Source organism: Lethenteron reissneri, chromosome 27 (assembly GCF_015708825.2).
Source record: "Lethenteron reissneri isolate LAM-NWPU_2019-01 chromosome 27, ASM1570882v1, whole genome shotgun sequence".
NCBI lineage: Eukaryota > Metazoa > Chordata > Hyperoartia > Petromyzontiformes > Petromyzontidae > Lethenteron > Lethenteron reissneri.
In genome coordinates, this window is record NC_083805.1 from 4,519,181 (window position 1) to 4,540,420 (window position 21,240).

The following is a 21,240-nucleotide window of genomic DNA, read 5'->3' on the forward strand; positions in this document are numbered from 1 at the left end:
CCCCAAAACTTGCTTCAAATCGCTTTAAACTATTGTCATTGTAGTGCGTATTTAATGTGGCGCTGCACTCTGATGTTGTAGGAGAAAACATTTATAAAAAAGTCTATTTAATTAAGTAGAACGTGTTGTCTATATTCATTTAAAGTTGCGCATTTTGATGTGACGTCACATTTCTCAACCCCCCCCCCCCCCTCGTCACACATCGTCACAAATGTCTGACCCTCCCCCCCCTAAGTGCATGACGTCATTTATGGACGGCCCCTTACTTCACCTTGCGGGTTGGTGAAGACGGGGGGCGGGGGGCATAGATATTGTGACGAGAGCGGCATGAACGGGTCTGCACTGCCCTCTGCTGACCGCATCATTTGAGGTTGCAATTGGAGCAATGTTTATTCATACAAGAAACTTGGGGGGGGGGGAGATTCTTCTACTAATAAACCCACGCGATTCGCTCCACCTCTTTAAACCGGTTGATTGTTTGCGTCGACGCAAACCCCATTGCACCCGAAGTATATCCCACAAATATCTGCACCCCTACGCGAAGAAGATGAATCCCTGCAGTCAGCATCTTGTACGTCATCAGTTTTTCCTCCCGATTCTGGTACGGTGACGTACAAGACGTACGTAACTTCAGGTCGGAAGACGTACCGAGGCTCCCACAATGCCATGCGGGAGGGAGTGTGGCACAGTTTGGCGCCAGCTGCTGTCATGTCGTTACCGTTCTCTGCAGCGAGTACAATGTCTTTAAAAACAGCGGTGCAATGCCTCTCGAAATAAAATGAACGCTAACCACTTGCGTGCTCAGATATTCAGCGGTGAACGGGACGCCACCCTGCAACTTGCAGACGTTTCAAAACGGGAAAGGGTTATAAATCGACACTTTCGTTTGAACAGAGATGTTCCTTTGCAAAAGGACTCTTGACCACAATGGGTTCTCACCCGGCTATAATAAGGAACAAAGCCACGGTGATCATTACCACACGAGGCAGTAACATTCTATACAAATTTAGAAAAACCACACAGCACATACTGCTCACTTTGACAGGTTCTTGCAAGTTTATTTACAGTGATACATTCAAACCAATAACACCTTGACATAAAAAAAACAAGTCATTGTACATATTAAAGTCAATAAACTTGGCAACATCCTTACAAATGCCAAATATTATTGCAATCGGGGTAGCCTGTTTGCCTGTCTTTCAAGGCACTGGCAATGGATTCAGGAAATGCGTTGAAATGTAGTGAAGCTCCAATGTATGGTGAACCCTGCAAGGAAACTGGTGATTACAGCATCTTACCTGGAGCGTTTCCAGCAATGGGTAACCTTACCTTTCCTTCGTTAGCGACTGCGGTAAAGACCGTATAATTAAAGCTCTGCGCAAATCCATTGCGTTACCGTTGTTGCTACACCTGGCCCAATGCAATTTAATGGCAACTTGGGCAACATTTAATGGTTGGGAGGGGGAAAAAAGTTGAAAACTTAACATGCTAACATTAAAACCGTTTGTCTACTAGTGCACAGTTAAATCTGCAGGCCCTTTTTAAAATCCTGTAAAAGTACTCATCGGTACAGTTTGACATGCTAGCTTATCCACTAGATGATTTTATTCCTGGCTGCATGGCAGATGTTTCCTTTTCCCCCAGAGCGATAATCGTTGTCGTGATGTGCCTGCACCTACAAAGGTCGTTTTTTCACGAGCAAAGCAGCTTGCCACTGGGGTTAACGTCAACTTGACATCTTTTGAACGCAGAATTAACTCGTCCCCTAATGCTCTGCTACTGATGGATCACGTGTGCACCTTTAGTGCACGCGTGAGCGTTGAAGAGGTCGGAATTGGCATGGTGCCAAAAAAAATAATCTCGTAAAAATCTCCCGGTAAAAGTAGACCGGCCATTATTTCACGTGGTAATTTAAAATTCCACTTTTTTAAATTTGTAAACACAATTTTAGTATTGCAGTGAATTAAGCAAATCCTTGAGCAAAAAATGCTCCAAGTTGGCAGTATGGGGCATCAAGTACGCGGTGATATACTTAATGCTGTTAAGAGCCACTCTCACCTGCCATCACAATGTCAAGCTTCACATTAAACGCGTCAAACGGTGACCCGTAATAGTAGTTAATGGAGTCTTGCGTAAATCCTATTTACTTACTAAGAACCTCACCCTTTTTAAGGAGTGTTGTGCTTTGTAAAAAAAAAAAAACACATTTACAAATTGCACTTGCATGTTTGAAATGTTGTACAACCGATAATGATGCAAAGAGATGATGGAGGAAAAGAGAAAAAAACATCTTGGTAACACCGTCGCAAACAACAATAATGCAGTCTCTGTACAAATTGCCTTGGTTTTGAGTCCCCCCCAAACTCTGGCACCTGGGTGCCCATAGTTTTCCACCTTGTGTGCTCCCCCTCGCACGGTTCGATCGTCCGTTAGCTCAAGATGTCGTTGACGTACACACTCCTGGGTCGGCCGTCATGCGGCAGCAAAAGATCCTCCTCCGTGGCCGTGCCTGTCCCGGGGGGGGGGGGGGCATTGGGAACATTTGGAGAGAAGTGCGGTTTCAGTTAATGTACAGTTTGTTCTCCTGTAACGAGTGTCGTTTTCATAAACAAATGCAATATGTGATGAATGTGCATGCGAATTGGATATAACGCGATTTGAGTGAACAGAGAACTACGTCGCAGGAGTCGGAATATAAGCAGTCGTGTATGGCTGCCTCGGCGTAGCATCGCGCAAGGGCAGGATGCTGCTGGATGCTTCCCGATGCTACCCACGCACCTCGGTTTTTGCTCAGCCTGCATAACGCATCTCACGTCTCATCGTGTACTGCTTTACCCTCGATTATAAATTGTAACGTGGTGTTCTTTCAGGAATGCAACTACCGTGTTACAGGAGAACGGCACCTTTTCTACACGCGCTCACATGCGTGTATGCGCAAGGTTTAATGGGTTTGTGAAGGCATGTGGTGGATGTTTGTGCGATTGTCGGATGGGTTCCATGCTGGCACTTGTCTTGAGCGAGGGAGTGATTTGAAACCTAATAAATCAGAACACGTTCGTAGCCGTGTAACAGCTCCGTCACCCAAGGTGGTGTCGCTTTTACACGGCGAGACGTGGAAACAAAGCAACGAGCAGGGAATAAACACGGTGCAATTTGGATGTGTGCAGTGGCTAAATAAGATCGCATTTCTGTGCACAGAAATTAATGGTGGGCATATTTTTTGTTGTTCAATACAGGCATGTAATGATTCTACTCCCTAGCCATTCAATGATTTGGAGTTGATTTTCATGCAAGGATCCATTATGTCTTGATCACGTTATATGTATATATTGGATTTTTTTCATTGTTTTGTTCACGCCATGATAATTATTTATACATGAGATTAGCAATATGCATTATACATCCTAAATAATAGATTCCTAAGATGCATGATTCAAGGCACGTTACCGTGAGCATATGAATCGACTTAAATAAATGAATCTACATCGCTGCACATCTGGTACAACATATGAGTGTTTTATTTGGCATTCAGGCTTTTTTTGTGTTTTAGATATGCAGATGCATTGAGACGTGCCTTGTTTGACAATTTAGGTTTCTTAAGTGTGCATTGCTCCCCTTTCAATTTTGTCAGATCTCGGTGGCATAGCACGATCAGCACGGGGCCCTTGTACAGGGGACAACCTGGGAGCTCTCCCTCTAAGCTCCCCCTTTTGTAGCCCGGCGCCTGAGCCCGCACCCCCCTCCCCTCCACACCTTTTCGGCCTGCGGGCCCCAGGGAGCAGTTGTTACCGCCTACTACAACAACAACTCGCTCGCTACGCCACTGTCCGTGTATCCACACCTGTGCGGGAGCACGCGAGGGCGTACACATGCGCGTGTATGCGTGTACAACTTTTATCGCACACGTACGTAGCCAACCGTGCCGGACGGAAGTGCGGGGGGGGGAAGCCAACGAACGAAACAGGAAAAAGCAGTTCTAATGAAGAAGTTGGTTTTCAATCCTACGTGGAGGGGGATGTGGGGAGGTGTGCACGGCCCCCCTCCACTTGCGCATACTCACCGCTGACGATCATCTCCGCTCGCTCCCGGTCCTGCTCGATGACGGTGGCCGTCTTGAGGAAGCAGGCGCCCCCGAAAGCGCACACGAAGGCGCAGATGAGCAGCGCGTACTCCAGGCTCAAGAACCGCCACAGGTACGAATCTCGATCTCCCTTGATTGAGTCCGAGATCTGGTAAAAACGCATGCACAGAAACGGTGGCTATTTCCATGTAGCACCAGCAAAGCCTCAAGTATTGACCATTACACCATTATCTAAAATGGCTGACAATGTTATGGTTTTCCTGGAAGATAATTTCTTTCATTAGCTATGATCTAACCACTGCTGGTTGAAGGCCTCCCCACACCGTAGCTTTCTCATGGTCTCGCGACGCACTGATCCACCCGGCTTCTGCACAGAAGCTGATGTCATTCTTCCATTCTCTGTGGTTCATGTCCCTTTTGGGTGTTAACTCTCCTTGCGTTGCCACTCCATGATTAGTCTTCACTACCGGCCATTACCCAATCTTAAGACACCTCTCCGCCCCAAGCCCACGTTCTTTTCCCAACAGTCAACATGATGTCTTTAACATACGCAAATTAAATGCGTCCACAACACAGCACAACACTTTTGCTTGGTAAATTGAAATTCTTCATTGTCATTAGAACTTATAGGAAAAAAATAATAAAGTGCGCAACTTTGAATAACATTGCATCCATTCCTGGGTTTGAACTTCCACGAAGCTCCTGGTCCACCCTAAACCGCAACCACTGCACAAACCATGGCAGATGCCTGATACACAAATGGAAAATTTAAAACTGAGCAGTGTGCACGACTGTAGTCGTCCAGAACAGACCGAACAACGACGCAATGCCTGATGATGCACAAATACAAAGACATCACATCGATGCGCTCCCGCTGCTCCAGACGCAGTTATCTGGCTTGTCCACCCGAATGTGAAATTGTAGTTGTTTCTCTGTCTCTACGTCGTCATCCATACGAAAGAAGAACACAATTTAAATAAACGTGGGGAACTAACCTGCAGTGTCCATCCCCCCAACATGCATGCTGGAGGGGGTGTGCGGTGTGGTGCGAGTGGAAGGTGTCTCGTGTGTGTTGCCCACACCTTGCCGATGAGGTACGGGGAGAAGGCATCTCCGAGGAGGTGGGACATGAGGATCTGCACGGACTCGGCCGTGGAGCGTCTTGTCGGTATCACCACGTACTGCACGCGCGGCGGAGGCGGGGGGGAGGAATACGCCGTGAATAGCTTGCAGCGCACGCACTGCCGTGGGTCCGTTGCAGTATGCTGCCGTGCACCACAACCGCGACGTCTGTTGGTCCAAAAATCTCTACACCTGCCGGGCGAGGTGGCTTACTCGCCTAACTTTGGGTGGCATGGCGGTTTGTGGACCGTGTAGATTTGTGAAAAGAACTTTTTTATATTGCTGCTTGTTCGTTCTTGTCAGTTTATATTGCTGCTTGTCAGCTCTCGACAACCAAATCTCCCTGAAGCGGTCCAATTTTGTCAGATCTCAGACGCTAAGCTAGATTTAGTCTGGTTACTACCTATATTGGGAAACTGGTGCTGAATGCCAGGTATTGTAGGCTCGGGTTGAGAGGTGGCCTGGAGATGCCATGATGTCAAATGGTACGTGAACCCATCTGTGCGTGTGGACCTTTGCGTGTCATCACCTTGCATGTGTGTGGGGTTTCTTCGATACTTTGATTCCCTCCCGCACGCAAAAGATTCACGAATGAAATTGACTGGACATTCCATTTTAGGGCCCTCCCAAAAAAGAATCTCGAGACTCGGTGACTCTATTGGATAAATTCAATTACTATCAGCAACACTCAAAACGGAGCACTATTTATTTACTCGCAAGCAGGTGTAAACCATATATTTGGAAATGATTGTCAAATTGATGATTTTCCTCACAGTAGAAACACTCAGAATCTCACAAGAAGATATAAATGAAAAATAGTGAATTTAATGTTCCGATGTATTTGTGGCCGTGTAAATTAACTCTTGAAACCTTTTCACCAGCACATTCATGGCGCCGACGACATGTAAGGGAAGGACTCACCAGCAGGATGTCTGCCACGATGGCCCAGTTGAGGCACAGCAGCGTCTCCCCGCAGAAAATGAAAAACTGGAAAAGATTGCATGAGCCGGGTGTTGGGTGAAAAAAAAATAGCAAGTAATCTTAGCAAGCTAAAACGATTTGGCGATGCTGCGTTGGCAGTGGTGTACATAGTTGACAAACAGAAAAAGCGACATTTGTCAATAGCAGTCCCTTTAAAATATTAAAAAAATTATAGGCTTTGGTCATGAGGCAGCCAGGAGATTGGAGCACAGCAATAGATTGAAATCGAACTCTGTAACTGTAAATGTCCCTTGTTTTAAATTAAAGCGCACCATATGCTATGAAAAAGGACCATTGTGCAAAACGTATCCGATTATAATAATAAACTCAGCTTTCTAAGTGAAATTTACACAAGGCCTAAAAGCGCTTGCATAAAGCTTAAGTTATGGAGAAAGCCTGTACTAATAAACAGGTGAGTTTAAAGAAGCGATTTAAAAAAATGTAACACCGATTCCCTAATGGACAGAGGAAGGGGAATTCCAGACTGCAAAAATCTCCGTCTCCCATCGAACAATGTCTGCTCTCTGAAATAACGAGTAGACCAGAATCGGCGGTGTTATTGACAAATGTAAATTTAGTTGTTGTTCGTCACAGAAAGGGGCCGCGACAAATTCAAGTGGCGCTCTGGAGTGCGTGGTGCGTACATATGTGACGGTCGTGTTGCTTTCAGCCGTGACGAGCGACAGGAAGAGGAACGGGGCGGAGCTCAGCAGCCCGAAGGCGCACACGAGCGGGTCGGCGCGTGCGTTGTACTTCTTGTAGCGACGGGCGATCTCGGCGCCCACTCCCACACCGATAAAGCCCGACACGCACGTCAGGATTCCAAAAATCAGGCTGACCCTGCGGGCGGGTGGGGCGACGGACAAAAGACGGGGCAGTGTAAACGAGTCTACAATGCAGCCGCAATGACGCAAGGTGCAAAGTGTTTCGGTGAAACAACTTTATCTTGGCAAGCTGTTGTGGACATGTGGCCATTCGGTCCCAACAGCAATTTGATGAAATGTCACCGTTTGATTTTGATTCAAGGTAAGTTAGATTTTAGTTCTGGTTTGTAATGTTGATCATTTGTTTTCTTTTTTTATCCATTCCGTCTCGTTAGTACAGTTTTTTTGTTCTCCTGGCCCATTCGTCTAAACATAAGATTACCATATAATTTGTAATAAAGAATCTTAAACAATCAATGTTCACACCGTGACTCTACGCGGGTGTCGCGAGTGTAATTAGGAGGCACACTCTAAACGAGCTCGCCAGATCAATAGTCTAACATGATGAACTGTGTGCTGTGTGAGTGTGCGTGCACACGCATGTCGCTCACTGGCTGTATCCTTCACAGGGCTCCGTGACGCAGGGTCTGAGCCGGCCCTGCACCACCTCGGCCAAGGACAGGAACTCGGGCGACCAGAGGGCGAGCGCGCCCGTCACGAACGACACGCTCGTGAATCCCAGCGACGACCACAGTAAGCTCTGGCTGTGGTGGAAACGAAACGGGGGGTTTGGGTGAAGATCCGCAGAACACCGGAAATGCAGGTGGAGTTTCTGGCTGCCCGAGCAACGATACAATTGGTCACTTTACAAAGATTATGTGTGGGATGCTTCTTTCGTATGGTTGATGTAGATGCAGAGCAACAACTTAAATTTCACATGCAGGTGGTCAAGCCAGATAACCGCATCAGGAGCAGCGGAGTATTCCTGTGATGTATCCTTTTTAGTTGCGGATTGGGCATTGCGTTGTTATATGTTGTTACAGTCTGTTCTGGATGACCACAGTCGCACATTGGAACAATTTTTCATATTCCATTTGTTCATCGGGTATCTGCATTCGTCATGGTTTGCAGTGGATGCGGTTTAGGGTAGACAATGAGCTTCCAATGTTAGGTCCTTAACAAACAAAGTGTTTGTGCTGTTGTAGCTGAACCGTCAAATTGTATACAGCAGGGATTTTTAATATATATTTTCCAGCAAGCCACAAAAAAATTAGCGTGTGCTGGTAAGCCACTTGACATCATGTCACATGTACAAACTGTGACATCGCATGGCCTCTGTCAATGTCTGGAACAGGTGATCACTAAATGCATACCTCCTTGTCTCTCTGATCTCTCTCCCTTTATCCCACTAATCTGTATTGATGTCTTAGGAGCCATGTCTCTTTGTGGATTAGTTCAAGAGCACATCTGACCTGCAGGCCCCCAGATGAAGAACCCTGGCTTAAAGGTAGATGCAACCCAAAAATAAAAACAGAGTTCCTGTTGATATATTTACCAGGACTGTTCCATGGCTGAATGATAGTGTTAACGATCGTGAAATAAAACATTTGAAGTAGCCAGGCACACCACATAGCACTCAAATGCTACCCTGCTGTAATGTTACTGCCATACATTTTATACATCAATGTCACTAAAGTGCTTTAGCAGCATTCGTATGTGCACCTGAAAGTCATCTTATACACTATGCCTTAAATTTGTGTTGGCCAGCCTGGAAAACACCGCTTTACTTATTCTTCTACAAGATAAGCGCGATTAGCTTTTTTAGTTGCATATTTCTATAATGCAGTAATTCTCTACCTGTTGTGGTCCACGTTCCACAAGTGGGCCCCCCAAGGCCATGGAAAGTGGTCCGTGGAAATGTTGCAGATGATAATTTTTTTTCTTCTCAGAAAACAAACACATTTTTTCCAGTGTGGTGGACCACAAATATTCGTTTAGGGTTGACAGTGCTCTACAGATGAAAAAAAGTTGGGAACCACTACTTTTAATCAGTCTAATGCCATTAATTATTTCAAAATATATTTCTGCACCCAAATGTTGGTTAAATTCGAAAGCGTTCTGAAAGTTCAAAGCAGCAGGGCATACCGTTACATATAAAACAATTTTACAATCTACTGTATAACCACGCAATTTATGTACCCTTGGTGGAATCGGCGAAATGGTACACATGACCGTAACTTTGTACGGCTTCACGAGTACGAACGAAACACCGGGCTTGACAAAATGAAATCTCATGACAAAAGCAGAAATCCAGGTGGACCCAGAGTCTTCATTTGCCGCCGCTTATTCACATCCCAGCATAAGCTGCCGCCTTCTGGTGCCTTCAGATGAATGAGAAACAGGCGCAAGGCAAAGCGGCGCATGCATGAAAAGGCGGCGCACCCCCCTTACTTGCGTGCCAGGGACTTGAGGTCGGTGAGCCAGCTGGTTCTTGACAGATGTACGCCCGTTTCCTGCTCGATGGCGCCCCTCGGGGGCTCGGGAACCACGAAAAAGATGAGCAGCACCGCCAACACGCCCAGAACTGGGGTCACCTGGTATATAGGCAGACAGGCAAGGACCCAGCAGGGCAAATGACATAGTCCAAATGTGATCAATTGCACACATTTAATTGTGAAATCACAGGGCAACATTGCAGGCTGCTGCTGCAATCAATTCACGCCGCGCGGGGACGGTTGCCACCAGGGGGTTCCCCCTGCCGCACGATGTACTGTCATGCTCTTCTGGTCTTCCGAAGAAATGAATTAGTAAACTGCAACTAATTCGGAATGCAGCGGTACGTGTTCTGATGAAAACCAGAGAGCACTTGCATAACACCCATATTACGATCCTTACACTGGCTGCCAGTCAGTCAAATAATTTATTTTAAAAAAATTATTCCTTTGGTTTTTAAGGCGTTGTATGGTTTGCCACCTGTATACATGTCTTCCATGCTTTTACGATATGAACCGACAAGATCCCTCAGATCCTCTTAGTCGTCCCAAAGGTCAGGGACCAAACCCACATCTGGAAATGCGGAAATTCGTTATTATGGAATCAAAATTGGTACAGGGAAGAGCGATTTATTGAAAGATCCTCTGCTGTTGCCTCCTCGGTGTGGAACTCTATATCCCTATGCGCATCCGCAACATCAAATGCATTTAGGCCTTTAGATGTTTTTTGAAAGTCAATCTGTTTGGTCAGGCTTTCGAGCAGCCCTGAGCTTAGCACCGTACCTCTAAGTTGTTGTCTAAATCAGGTGGGGTGCCTGTCCAAGAGAGATGGACTGAAATGTTAACGACATGGAAGATGGAGGCGAGGACTGTAAAGTGGTGGAGGAAAATTGATAGCTAGAAGGTTAAGACGGCACAGAAGAGTTTACATTGCATGAACTGGCTACACGCTGGAGTGGAAGGATGATGTTTTCTTGTGCTTGTACATGCATGGAATTTTGCGCAAGAACTCATTTATGATTTATGTTAATTCATGGCATGACATTTTTTGCCTCGATAAAAAACCTGCACAAACAAAATGAAAGAAAATACGAGGCAAATGGTAAAAAGGAGAGAAATTACAACCCTGAATCGTGAATTCATTGGTTAGGAGATTAATCTTAACATGCCTTATTTGATATCTTGATATATTTTCACTTCCATTTGGGTTTCCATTGAACTCATTCTCCTTGTAGGAATATATTTCTTCTACTTATTCATACGTTTTTAATGATTTTTTTTTACAAACTTCAATATATATGTTGACCTTGAGTGGGATATATTTTGTTAATTATATATTTTTACAAATACAATATTCCAAACCATTTTTACTCGTATAACAAGTAGAGGATTTATATTTATTAATTTCAAAGCCAGTGAATGATTATACTATTTTGAGCAACTGTTACCAGATTTCTCTCTATAATAACACGATGTAACACGATTTTTGTTCCTGGGTAATAAGTGTTATTTTCTAATTGCTTATGCCTCAAGTATAGGAAATGGATCTTATTTCCAACAAACTTTGCGTTTGTGACCAGGACTTTACGTGAAGGAATGACACAAATGTACACGTTTTCTCATTGACAATAGGTACATTTCTAAATATCACTGTCCTGGTCACAAAAGCAAAGTTTGTGGGGAATAACAGCCATTTTCTGTACTTTTGAGGCATAAGCAATTATAAAATAACACTTTCTACAAAAAAATAAATGTTTTTGTTACACAGTGTATAATTGCACATGGGGAAAAAAGTTTGCCCACATTCTGCCTTCCCAGCTTGCCTTTTAAACAGTGAACAGTAAAGTCCCCCAAAGTGTTAAATAGTTTTCAACTCTTATCCTATTTGTCCTAAGAAGAAGGACCATTGCCCAAAACGTCACCTATTTCATATTGTTCCTTTTTAAGGCAGTGTTATTGACGAATGTGTACAGTTTTTCTTTTGCACCACTGTCAACACAGTATGCTCAAATAATTAATTAGTCTTTGAATTTCGATTTAAAGCTTTCGTGACTGCAGGGATTCATCTTCTTGGTTCTTTCGGTAAAGTCACGTAGAAGGGAAATAATAAAATAATAAAAATAAAACATAATAAAATAATTCTCACGACGTTTTAGTCTTTGAATGTTTTTTTTGTACACACTGACAATGTTGCTCATCCAAGTGTGTGCATAGGACAGTGTAACTGTGTTTGCAAGCATGGCGCTATTTTAAACGGTACCGCGTTTTATGGAAACGATGAAAATCTCTCACCCTCAGTCCCCACTGCCAATTGCCCGTCAATTGCGCCAAGTTTGCACCGAGAATATAGCCCAGCCCGCTGAAAAAGAAAACGGCACGTGATTATAATTCCATAACAGCAAAGTTATACAATTCCATAAGGCAAAGGCTTTTACTTAATTGCGCTTTCTCTGTCACTGGACCCATTGCCTGGAGCTTTCTGCCAAAGAAGCTTACGGACAAAAACGTGTCTCTCAAAATTCAAACGAGACCCTAAAAGACGAATGAAGGATTTACGGCCAAAGGAGGGTACGCGCCCGAAAGAACTTCCACCACTGAGATGCAGCGGCAAAATCCCCTCCTGTGCGGGTGCTAGATTAATTTATGCGTCACAGAACTCTGAAATGGTGACTTGCTTCGAGAGGCCTTCGCCCCCAGCGTGTGGATTGAATTGATGATAATATCGACGACACTTAATTTTGGTGAAAAATAATAGCTGGAGCATAAAAAAAAAAGTATTTTGGGGAAAGACAGATTGGGAGAGCGACAAAGTTGGCATGCATCACGAGTCAGAAGAAGCTGTGAACAGGACTAGGGAGGGGATCAATCTTGCCTGCCCACGGGGATTGCGAAGTAAAAGATGGAGAGCATGCGGGTACGCTTGTCGCGCGTGTAGAGGTCGGCGATGATTGTCGGAGCGATGGTGGAGTAGCTCGCCTCGCCTATGCCCACCAGTCCCCGCATCAGGAGGAATGCCCAGAAGTTCTTTAGGAACAAACGCACACAACAAAGAACACAGGCTACACAACTGGAATGCACAAATACACTACGGTCAGACAATCGTGATGCTTGTTAAAATAGGAGCTGTGGGCATATTATTTGCATCAATCCTAAATTTAACATTCGTATTTTTTATGGATAACATTTCACTGACATACCACTTCTAAATTTATACTCGTGCAGCTTCACGTGTAAAAATGCATACATATACATATAAACATAAATGTTCTGACATGCTAGGCAATCGCTGGCATTCACAAACTGTCAACCGTGACTACTGTGACGAAGGTCGGTAACGTTAATGACCCAGCTTCTTGCAGAGTTTAGTTTTCCACCTTGTACGTATGGGTTTTCTCACCGAGACTTTTCTTACGTTGTGGGTGCATTACAAAAGCAACCGACCTCTTCAGGTTACGCCGTCTCATCGTACGTTCCACCTCGCAACCTTCGGTCTGCCTCAAGTGGCCTCATCAAAGAGGCCGTCGCTCGAACGGCGGTTCTCTGTCGCGACCCCAGTCGTCTGGAATTCACTCCCTCTCTCACTGCGCTCGTCGGCGCTGGGTGTCATCCTTTTGTCAGAATCTGAGGAGCTTCATCTCTCAAATGTCTTCTCCCATGCCTTCTGAATGTCCTTTTGACGTGAAATGTGTGCGTGTTATAGATGTATGAGTGAATGCATGAATGTTGTTACATTATCTGAGCTCTAGTTGTTTTAATGAGCCACCCGCTCGACTCCCCCTCCTGATTACCCTGGGGGTAATATCTTGCAAGCCATGTCCATCGGTTCAAAGTTCAAAGTTAATTTATTAGTTATAGCCCTGTGAGCCATTCGGCTCTTGAATCGGGTGCAACCGCAACAAACAAAAAACAAAAACATGAACAAAAAACATCTTAAAGTGACTATGTGCAAACAGAAAATCCAAGAAAAGACAGTGGGGGGCCATCTTGTTGCAAGAGTGCTCACCTCCTTTGGAATGAAGGAGCTTCCCAGCGTGGTGACGGACCACACCGTGATCCCTACCGACATGATCAACTTCCGATTGAAACGATCGCCCAAATAACCGAAGATCGGTGCCAGCAACATGTAGCTGCAGATGAACACTGCAAACGAGTAAAAAGTGGCATGTGACTGCTACAAAATATCTGCTACACTAAAATGTACAATAAAATGTCAACAATGATACATGTCAATCGGCACACATACCAACCACTTTATCTACTCGATCATGAACTTCAGCCAAACTGTGATAACTGTTGTTGACAATGGCATTGCACGAGTCTGCTGTTAACCTTTGACGAGCTCCATTGCAGTACAATACAGTACTGCGCCTTTGTGTGAAAGGAAATACCTGTATAAAGGAAACCACATGCCATGCAAAACTGCAGTTGGTGCATTATTTAAAAATGTAAAACAATATTACTAGCTCGTGTTGAGCCATTACACACATTGCATTAACATATAAGGCATCCATTAACTAATTATATTTACTCGTTTAAGCTAGGTCGATATAAAAAACTACATGCATATACCCTTGGAATTGTGAACATTTGTATTGTGAGTTTCCACCCGATAAACCTCCATCAGACCCGCCATGGCATTGGCGACACCACATCAGATCCAGATTTGAGTCCCAGGTGTACGCCATCTTGTTACGTGTTGTTGAAGAAAACTCAAACACTATGAGACCTCCTTTACCAGTGGCAAAATATAGTAGTAGGTTTTTACCCTTAAAACTGGTACAAAACTGACACCTTTATACAAGGCATCATGTTTGCAATAACCACAACACAAGTAGTCAAAATGCAAACCAAAAAAGAAACAACTCTGATGATAATGATATGCACTGTCCTTGAAGTTGATTGGTCCACACCCGAGACAGCTTTCTTTAGAGCCTAGTCTCCATTGGTGTTGGACCAGATGACACCAAAAGGCATACAACTCAAAAACAGTGCACTATCAGAGTATTGAGAGCTCGGGGTAAGCATTTACACTATTAGACCTCCTTTACCAGTGGCAAAATATAGTAGGTTTTTACCCTTTAAACTGGTACAAAACTGACACCTTTATACAAGGCATCATGTTTTCAATAACCACAACACAAGTAGTCAAAATGCAAACAAAAAAGAAACAACTCTGATGATGATAATGATATGCACTGTCCTTGAAGTTGATTGGTCCACACCCGAGACAGCTTTCTTTAAAGCCTAGTCTCCATTGGTGTTGGACCAGATGACACCAAAAGGCGTACAACTCAAAAACAGTGCACTATCAGAGTATTGAGAGCTCGGGGTAAGCATTTACACTATATTTTGCCACTGGTAAAGGAGGTCTCATAGTGTAAATGCTTACCCCGAGCTCTCAATACTCTGATAGTGCACTGTTTTTGAATTGTATGCCTTTTGGTGTCATCTGGTCCAACACCAATGGAGACTAGGCTCTAAAGAAAAGCTGTCTCGGGTGTGGACCAATCAACTTCAAGGACAGTGCATATCATTATCATCATCAGAGTTGTTTCTTTTTTGGTTTGCATTTTGACTACTTGTGTTGTGGTTATTGCAAACATGATGCCTTGTATAAAGGTGTCAGTTTTGTACCAGTTTAAAGGGTAACACCCTACTACTAAAACTCAAACAGTTGTTGGTAGAAACACAAATTAAGGATGTATGGAATGTGGTGCCAAAGTTTCAAGCACGCAGTTAAAAACTATTTGATTTTTTTCCCCCAAAAAAATTAATAACACGTGTATGGACATGCCCATATTATTCCACTTCGTGCAATTTTTTCTCACAAGCGAGTTTGAACATGTAAGATTATTCAGTGCACCGTTCTCACCTGTAGTGAGTAATCCGGACATGGTGTTGTTGATGGAGAAGTAGTTTTGAATCTGCACAAGGATTCCTGTGCACAGGGAGCGCAATTCACACAGACTCATCACCACAAGCAGAGTACAACAGTCAAATCAAAATCAAGGAACGTTTCATTTTGCAAATGTAGGCATTTCAAATTAATGTAATTAACAAATGCTCCTGATGAACATCCCATATCCAGAGGCAAGTCACGTGAGTTTGAACCACGTAAAGCCATTTTAGGAGGAACGTTATAGTTAACCGCTGAAGAGCTTGCACATACATTTACAGTGAAAAATGTTCTAGCTCATGACATTTGACATTTTCCAAGGAAAAGGCACAGGTGTCAATAATTAAGTAAGCTGCCATGGTGCCAGCGAAATGTAAGCAAAGTGGCACTGCGAAATTTATCCTGCAAAACAAACCTTAGTTCATAGAATCTAGCGGTATGGTAATTTACACACATGAAACGAAGCATTCTATTTTCTAAATATATTGTACAATAAAGTAGAGTACACGGTAGTTATAATAGTTAGTGGCATCGACAGCTTTGGCCATGATCATTCTTGTTAATGTTAGATAAAGCCCTTTGTAAATTGACTGCTGGATGAGGGCCTTTCCATATCGCATTAATCATGGGGGTTGTTAGACCATATTTCACCACGCTGGTCCTTGTGAGTTGGTGGATGGGTCGGGTCCCTGGAGGGTTTCACAGATCACCACATTTGCCTACACCAAGTGACGTTCGACAGGGTTGACATGCAACCAGGGTCAACGGTCAAATTCAAACTGTTTCGTGGCCTGGGTCGATAGTAGTGCACATGCGTGACATCGCGCTCGCTGAATTTGTATTTACCACTGCCATATAACAAAATAAAGGCACTATGCTAACGTTGCAGTCAATGGCCCTTGTTCAAAAATGCCAATGTTTATATATATAAAACCTCTTCAGAGTGCATGTGTAACCTCTTAAGTCAGAAGGCCCAATCACTGAAGCAATGGTATATTATATTACGTCTTTGTAAGTTAATGATGGGTCTTTGATTCTACGGATGCAGATTCTACATAGTCTGGTGGGTTGCATAAAACATTTCTATGTTTTGCCCCAATATCACTTTAAATAGCAAACCTAAGAGCATGTGTAAAGTACATGCACAATCCTTTTCTAAATCCATTGCTGGAGGAAGGGCCTCCTCATCCAGTGTGTCAACTGTGTTTGTTACTTTCTCCTTCCAAATTCGTAACTCCGAGTTAACGGTAACGTGAAGCCTTGGCTAATGAAGGACGGACCTGACCAAATTCCTGACCAGGTGGAGCCATTACGGAACGCCGAAGCTTTGCGTAGAGAAGCTGAGATTTTGGGTCACCTAGGCACTAGGTTGGGCTTCAGCGGGGCCCCTGACAACACACAAATAGTGGAAAACACTCACCACCATCATCATCGTACTGCTGTCAAACCACACGATGGATTCAAATGCGTGGCGGCCCCCCACACGGACGATGTCTTATCTGCGAAATTGCCCCCCCCCTCTACACCCAACTCCTCCTCCGTTAGAAACACCGCACCACGAGGTGATGCACACAGACAGCACGAATGGGAGGGTGAGTTGGCAAGGATAGACGATGGATCACCGGGACACCGAAGCATAAGCGAGTTCGCGCTGCAAAAAACGAGACACGTGGACACCAAGGGGACAGGGGGACCTACGGGCACCGCCAATTGAACCACGGACAACCTGGGGTACAGGGTGGGAAGGCAACCAGGGAGACACAGAGGGGGTGAACACGGAGAGCTACCGGCTCGTGTCCAGGGCATGCCGAGAGGAACACGGGTGGGTGGGTAGGGGGGTTACACAACAGGGGTTGTTACAAGTGGACACCGAGAAACAACCGTGGTACGTAGAGTAATCGTTGAAGGTCGAAGGGCACAAGGATACCAGGAAAAACCAGACCACCAGGGGGTTGTTGAGGAACACCGCGAGACTTTGGGAGACCAACAAGAAACTCGGACACACACAAAGAAGGGACGGCCAAGGAACACCACGGTATAAGGATGACAGCCAAGGCGTGGGGGGGGGAGCAACAGCGGATAAACACGGGACGCAGCCAGGACACCCAGCACCGTCCAGCAACACCAACGAGCCTGACCACGAGAGACCCCGTGAGGCACGCGAGTACACACGAGAGGGAACCTGGTTAGAGGCGCCACAAAAAAACAACAAACAACAGAGACCCGCAGGACCCCACCACCACCATCACCACCGACCCCACGCCAGACAAACGATGCTCCCTCGCTCCCTCTCTCTCAACAGCCTCGCACCGGCCACCGTGAAGCGGTCCATGTAGTTGAGCAGGTTGACGTAGAAGAGGATGATCACCACGGCGAGCGAGCGGTGCCTGGACACCCCCGTCACGGTGTGAACATCCCGGGGGAGCGAGGCCTCGAGCGGCTCGCCGCCTCCACCTCCGCCGCCTCCGTCCACCGTTTCCGGGCACCGCATCCAGGCAAGGTCGGGGCTTTGGCGGCCTCCGCTCAGCCGCTGTCGTTCGTACTCCCCTCCTCGTCCTCCATCGCCCTCCACCTCCTCGTCGCCCACGTCGTCCGCCGCCTTCATCGTAGGCCTGCTGGTGTCCCTGCCGCTCATGAGCGCCGATGTTTGTCGCGGTGGTGGTGATGATGATGGAGAGAGAGGAAGGAGCGATCCGCGCTGGAGGTGGCAGTCATGTGAGGGGGGGTGAGGGGGTGGGGGCTGAGGGGGGGGCACGTAATGCGGCTGTTGTTGTTGCTGCTGCTGTGGGATTTCGATGGACTTGGCCCTGCCACGTGAATGTGGAATTCGTACGGACTGGTGGCTCACGGGTGGTACATCAGTGGGTGGGGGTGGGAGGGCAACGGTTGGGGTTTGTCAAATGACCCGCTGTTTAATTTGGTGATGTGGTTTTTTTCAGAGGTGTGAGATGACGATTGGACTTCTGTTTTCGTGGTGAGTTGAGACACGGGATGGGGTCATTTTTGTTGTTCCGCTTGCAAATGGAGAAGCTGTACAATGATTGAGCCACGCACCGACAACAACAAAAAACGAATTCCCCACTTTTGCAAGTGCGACCTGACCCATAAAGCGGAGACACGCGCTTTTGATTGATTACTGGATATCGGTGGGAAAAGAGCTTTATAGCTAATCGGATTCCTTCCAGTATAAACGCATATTCTGAATTGGTGATACAGTGTTGTTGATGGCAATGGTGGACAATCACAAATAACAAAAAAATGCAATACTGGACAGTGCATTCGTCAATAACACTGCCTTTAAAAAATATAAAGTATATGATAGGCGACGTTTTGGGCAATGGCCTTTCACAACCATCAGGCCAGAGATGGGGTGATTAGAGCAAACGGAGGCCTATTTGTGATCTCTCTTACCTCTCTGGCCTCTCTATTTACTATAAATAAGGGGCATTGCCCAAAACGTTGCTAATTATATGCAGTACTCTCATTTTAAGGTAGTGTTGCTGACGAATGCGTTTTTTATTGAGTGATTTGGTTGGTTGTGATTGCTCGCCAGAGAAAACCTTGTGACGAGAGGCTTAATTCTAAAAGTATTCTTTGAAAACTAATTATTAACGACTATTAACTTGGTGGGACGTTTTAAACAAGAATTAAACTAACATTGTTTTATTTAAAGTTGTTTGCCTCTCCCCTTCTATTTCGAGAACCGAAGCAAGCACAAGTAAGAGGGTAACCACAACAATCAGCACAAAAAAGAAAATCAGCAAAATATATAAAATTCCCCTTTGAAAATTGCAAGATTGTTATCATGAGGTCGTCACCTGACGTGGAGATTGGGATAAACATTTGATGGAGTCATTGTTCATTTGCGATTGTTTATTGATGAAGGTATGCATTACATATTTTTCGTGTGAAAATACAGTGCTAATTATTGATGTACAGAACTGAAGTATCCATGTCCGTCATTTTCACTTTTTAACTTCGACAACCACAGGAAGGCTGCAACATCATTTGACAGAGTAAAGAACCATTTGATAGAGAAAATTAAATATTTTTCTGAAAACGTACTGCTGAAAGAATGATGATCTTTAAGCGTGTGAGCCCCTCTGTTCATCGGAGCCTTCCTGGTGCCAAAGATGGCACCAAAGCTAGTAATACATTAAGACAAAATTCTATCTTCATTTAAGCATTTTAATCAAACATTCCATCCGCCCATGTGCCTTCTAGGGCCTGGTTTCCCCAAAACTCTGGACCGGCTTCAACTTGCCTAGTCTCATCAGCAGGATGTGGTTTGAGCAGAAGCAGTGGCAGTACCGTGAACAAACAAAGTGGTAGAGCTCACTCCAGGGTCAATTCGGGGTCAACCAACATCAACAGCGGCCACTGTTACTGCCACTCAGCCATTGCATCCCTTCGCTGTTTGTTGTATTCCATTCATTTCACCGCAGGTTTAGACATGTAGCAGCAGAATTTACTGTCAAGCAGAGTAGTAAACGTCTTCTTCCCGTAGATGTGTGGCGTCTACGCCGTGCGAACGAGAGAGAGAGCAAACGGAGACGCAGATTGACTGGGGGAGGCTATTTCTGCTGGATTGGAAAGTGCACTTGAGCTACACGCGAGTTGGAACATCTGATGTGGATTTATATTCCACAACTGTCATTGAACTATTTTCCAGAGAAAAGGAAATACTTTGCAAAAAAAAAACGGAGTGCTAAATAAATTATATTTGCGAGCACTCGACTGATATTGTAGATGCATGGAGTCGACTTTATATAACTATTGCATTTGCTGCATACATGTTCTATTTAGCACTGACCTTTTGAAGAAAACCCCAAAATATTCCAGGGGATGCTATTATCTATTCTGACGTAAATGAGAAACATGGATTCGGACAAATAATTGGAATACAGACTGAAAAGTGCACAAAGACGCACGGAGAGATGCATTCTTTGAATTCGATTTGGAGACAGGAAGACTAAGGCATGGGTCTGGTAATAAATACAAATAAGAACCATCGGAGTGACTACTGTACTAAGGAAAGTGCGCTTGAGCAGGACACGTTATGGTGAGGAAGAATGATGGCTGAGACTGGTGATAGAATTCCAAAAGGAGGGAACCCACCCAAAATTACAACCAACGCGGATATATATACGAATAGCGATTTCAGACACGTTTATATGCGGGAGTCTGTTGGATTGTTGGCATCGCAAAATCACGAGGGACCGGAATCGTTATTTCAACTCGAGAAATCTGATGAGCTATGAAGCTCGTTTTCACAGATGTCCAGTAGAATGTTGAGGGCTTAGGGAAGCCTTCACCCACAGCAGTTGACAATGGCTGACAATGATGATTCGCAGTGCCAATTCCAGAACAGCATCATTCTGACTCAAATCGTTTTTCAAAATACTGTAGCAGTTTTGAAATATAAACTTGGAACTTAATTTGCTGTTCACACATGCGAAAATACTTGGTGCAGTGCATACAGCCATCTAATACACGGTGATCATTTATAGATTTCCCACTCAAATAATATGGATACAAATCGGTATAGTGCAAACTTGTTACGTCAAAGCTTCAACACGTCTCCCACACGTCTCAATATACATATTAAATGATTCAACACTCTCCTCTAAGATTTTAAGTAATTGATTTTACAACATCCAATCGCCTGTTGAGAAGAAGGTCGTTATGAATCAGCGTGGTATCTACACATAGATCAAAATACAAAAAACATCATTAGCGTCGTTGTGGAATATGTAAGATATTAAAAAAATACACATAATATGCCTTTCAATATCTGTCCCGCCACGTAAAACAATGATAATTGTTTACAAATCCCAACGGCTACGTGGCTTTCAGCGGGTGGATGTCAGCAGCATTGGTTCAATACAAGACAACCCGGGGACGGGTTGAAATATTCAGTGTCTCACCAGCGATCGGACTGGTTTAAATCCAATGGTGGGGAAT

General features: G+C 44.7%; 1 protein-coding gene across 1 annotated transcript; it reads right to left on the minus strand.

Moving 5' to 3' along the window:
- Positions 1-1,033: 1,033 nt before the first annotated feature.
- On the minus strand, positions 1,034-18,007 carry SPNS1 (SPNS lysolipid transporter 1, lysophospholipid). Its single transcript, XM_061561207.1, has 12 exons — positions 17,587-18,007; positions 15,253-15,318; positions 13,384-13,520; positions 12,253-12,404; positions 11,673-11,739; positions 9,340-9,482; positions 7,500-7,652; positions 6,829-7,024; positions 6,125-6,190; positions 5,164-5,262; positions 4,061-4,229; positions 1,034-2,509 (listed from the first exon to the last, which is right to left on the minus strand). Exons 1-12 carry the CDS (start codon positions 17,909-17,911, stop codon positions 2,430-2,432), a joined length of 1,653 nt encoding a protein of 550 aa, XP_061417191.1. The 5' UTR covers positions 17,912-18,007; the 3' UTR covers positions 1,034-2,429.
- Between the last annotated feature and the right edge of the window lie 3,233 nt (positions 18,008-21,240).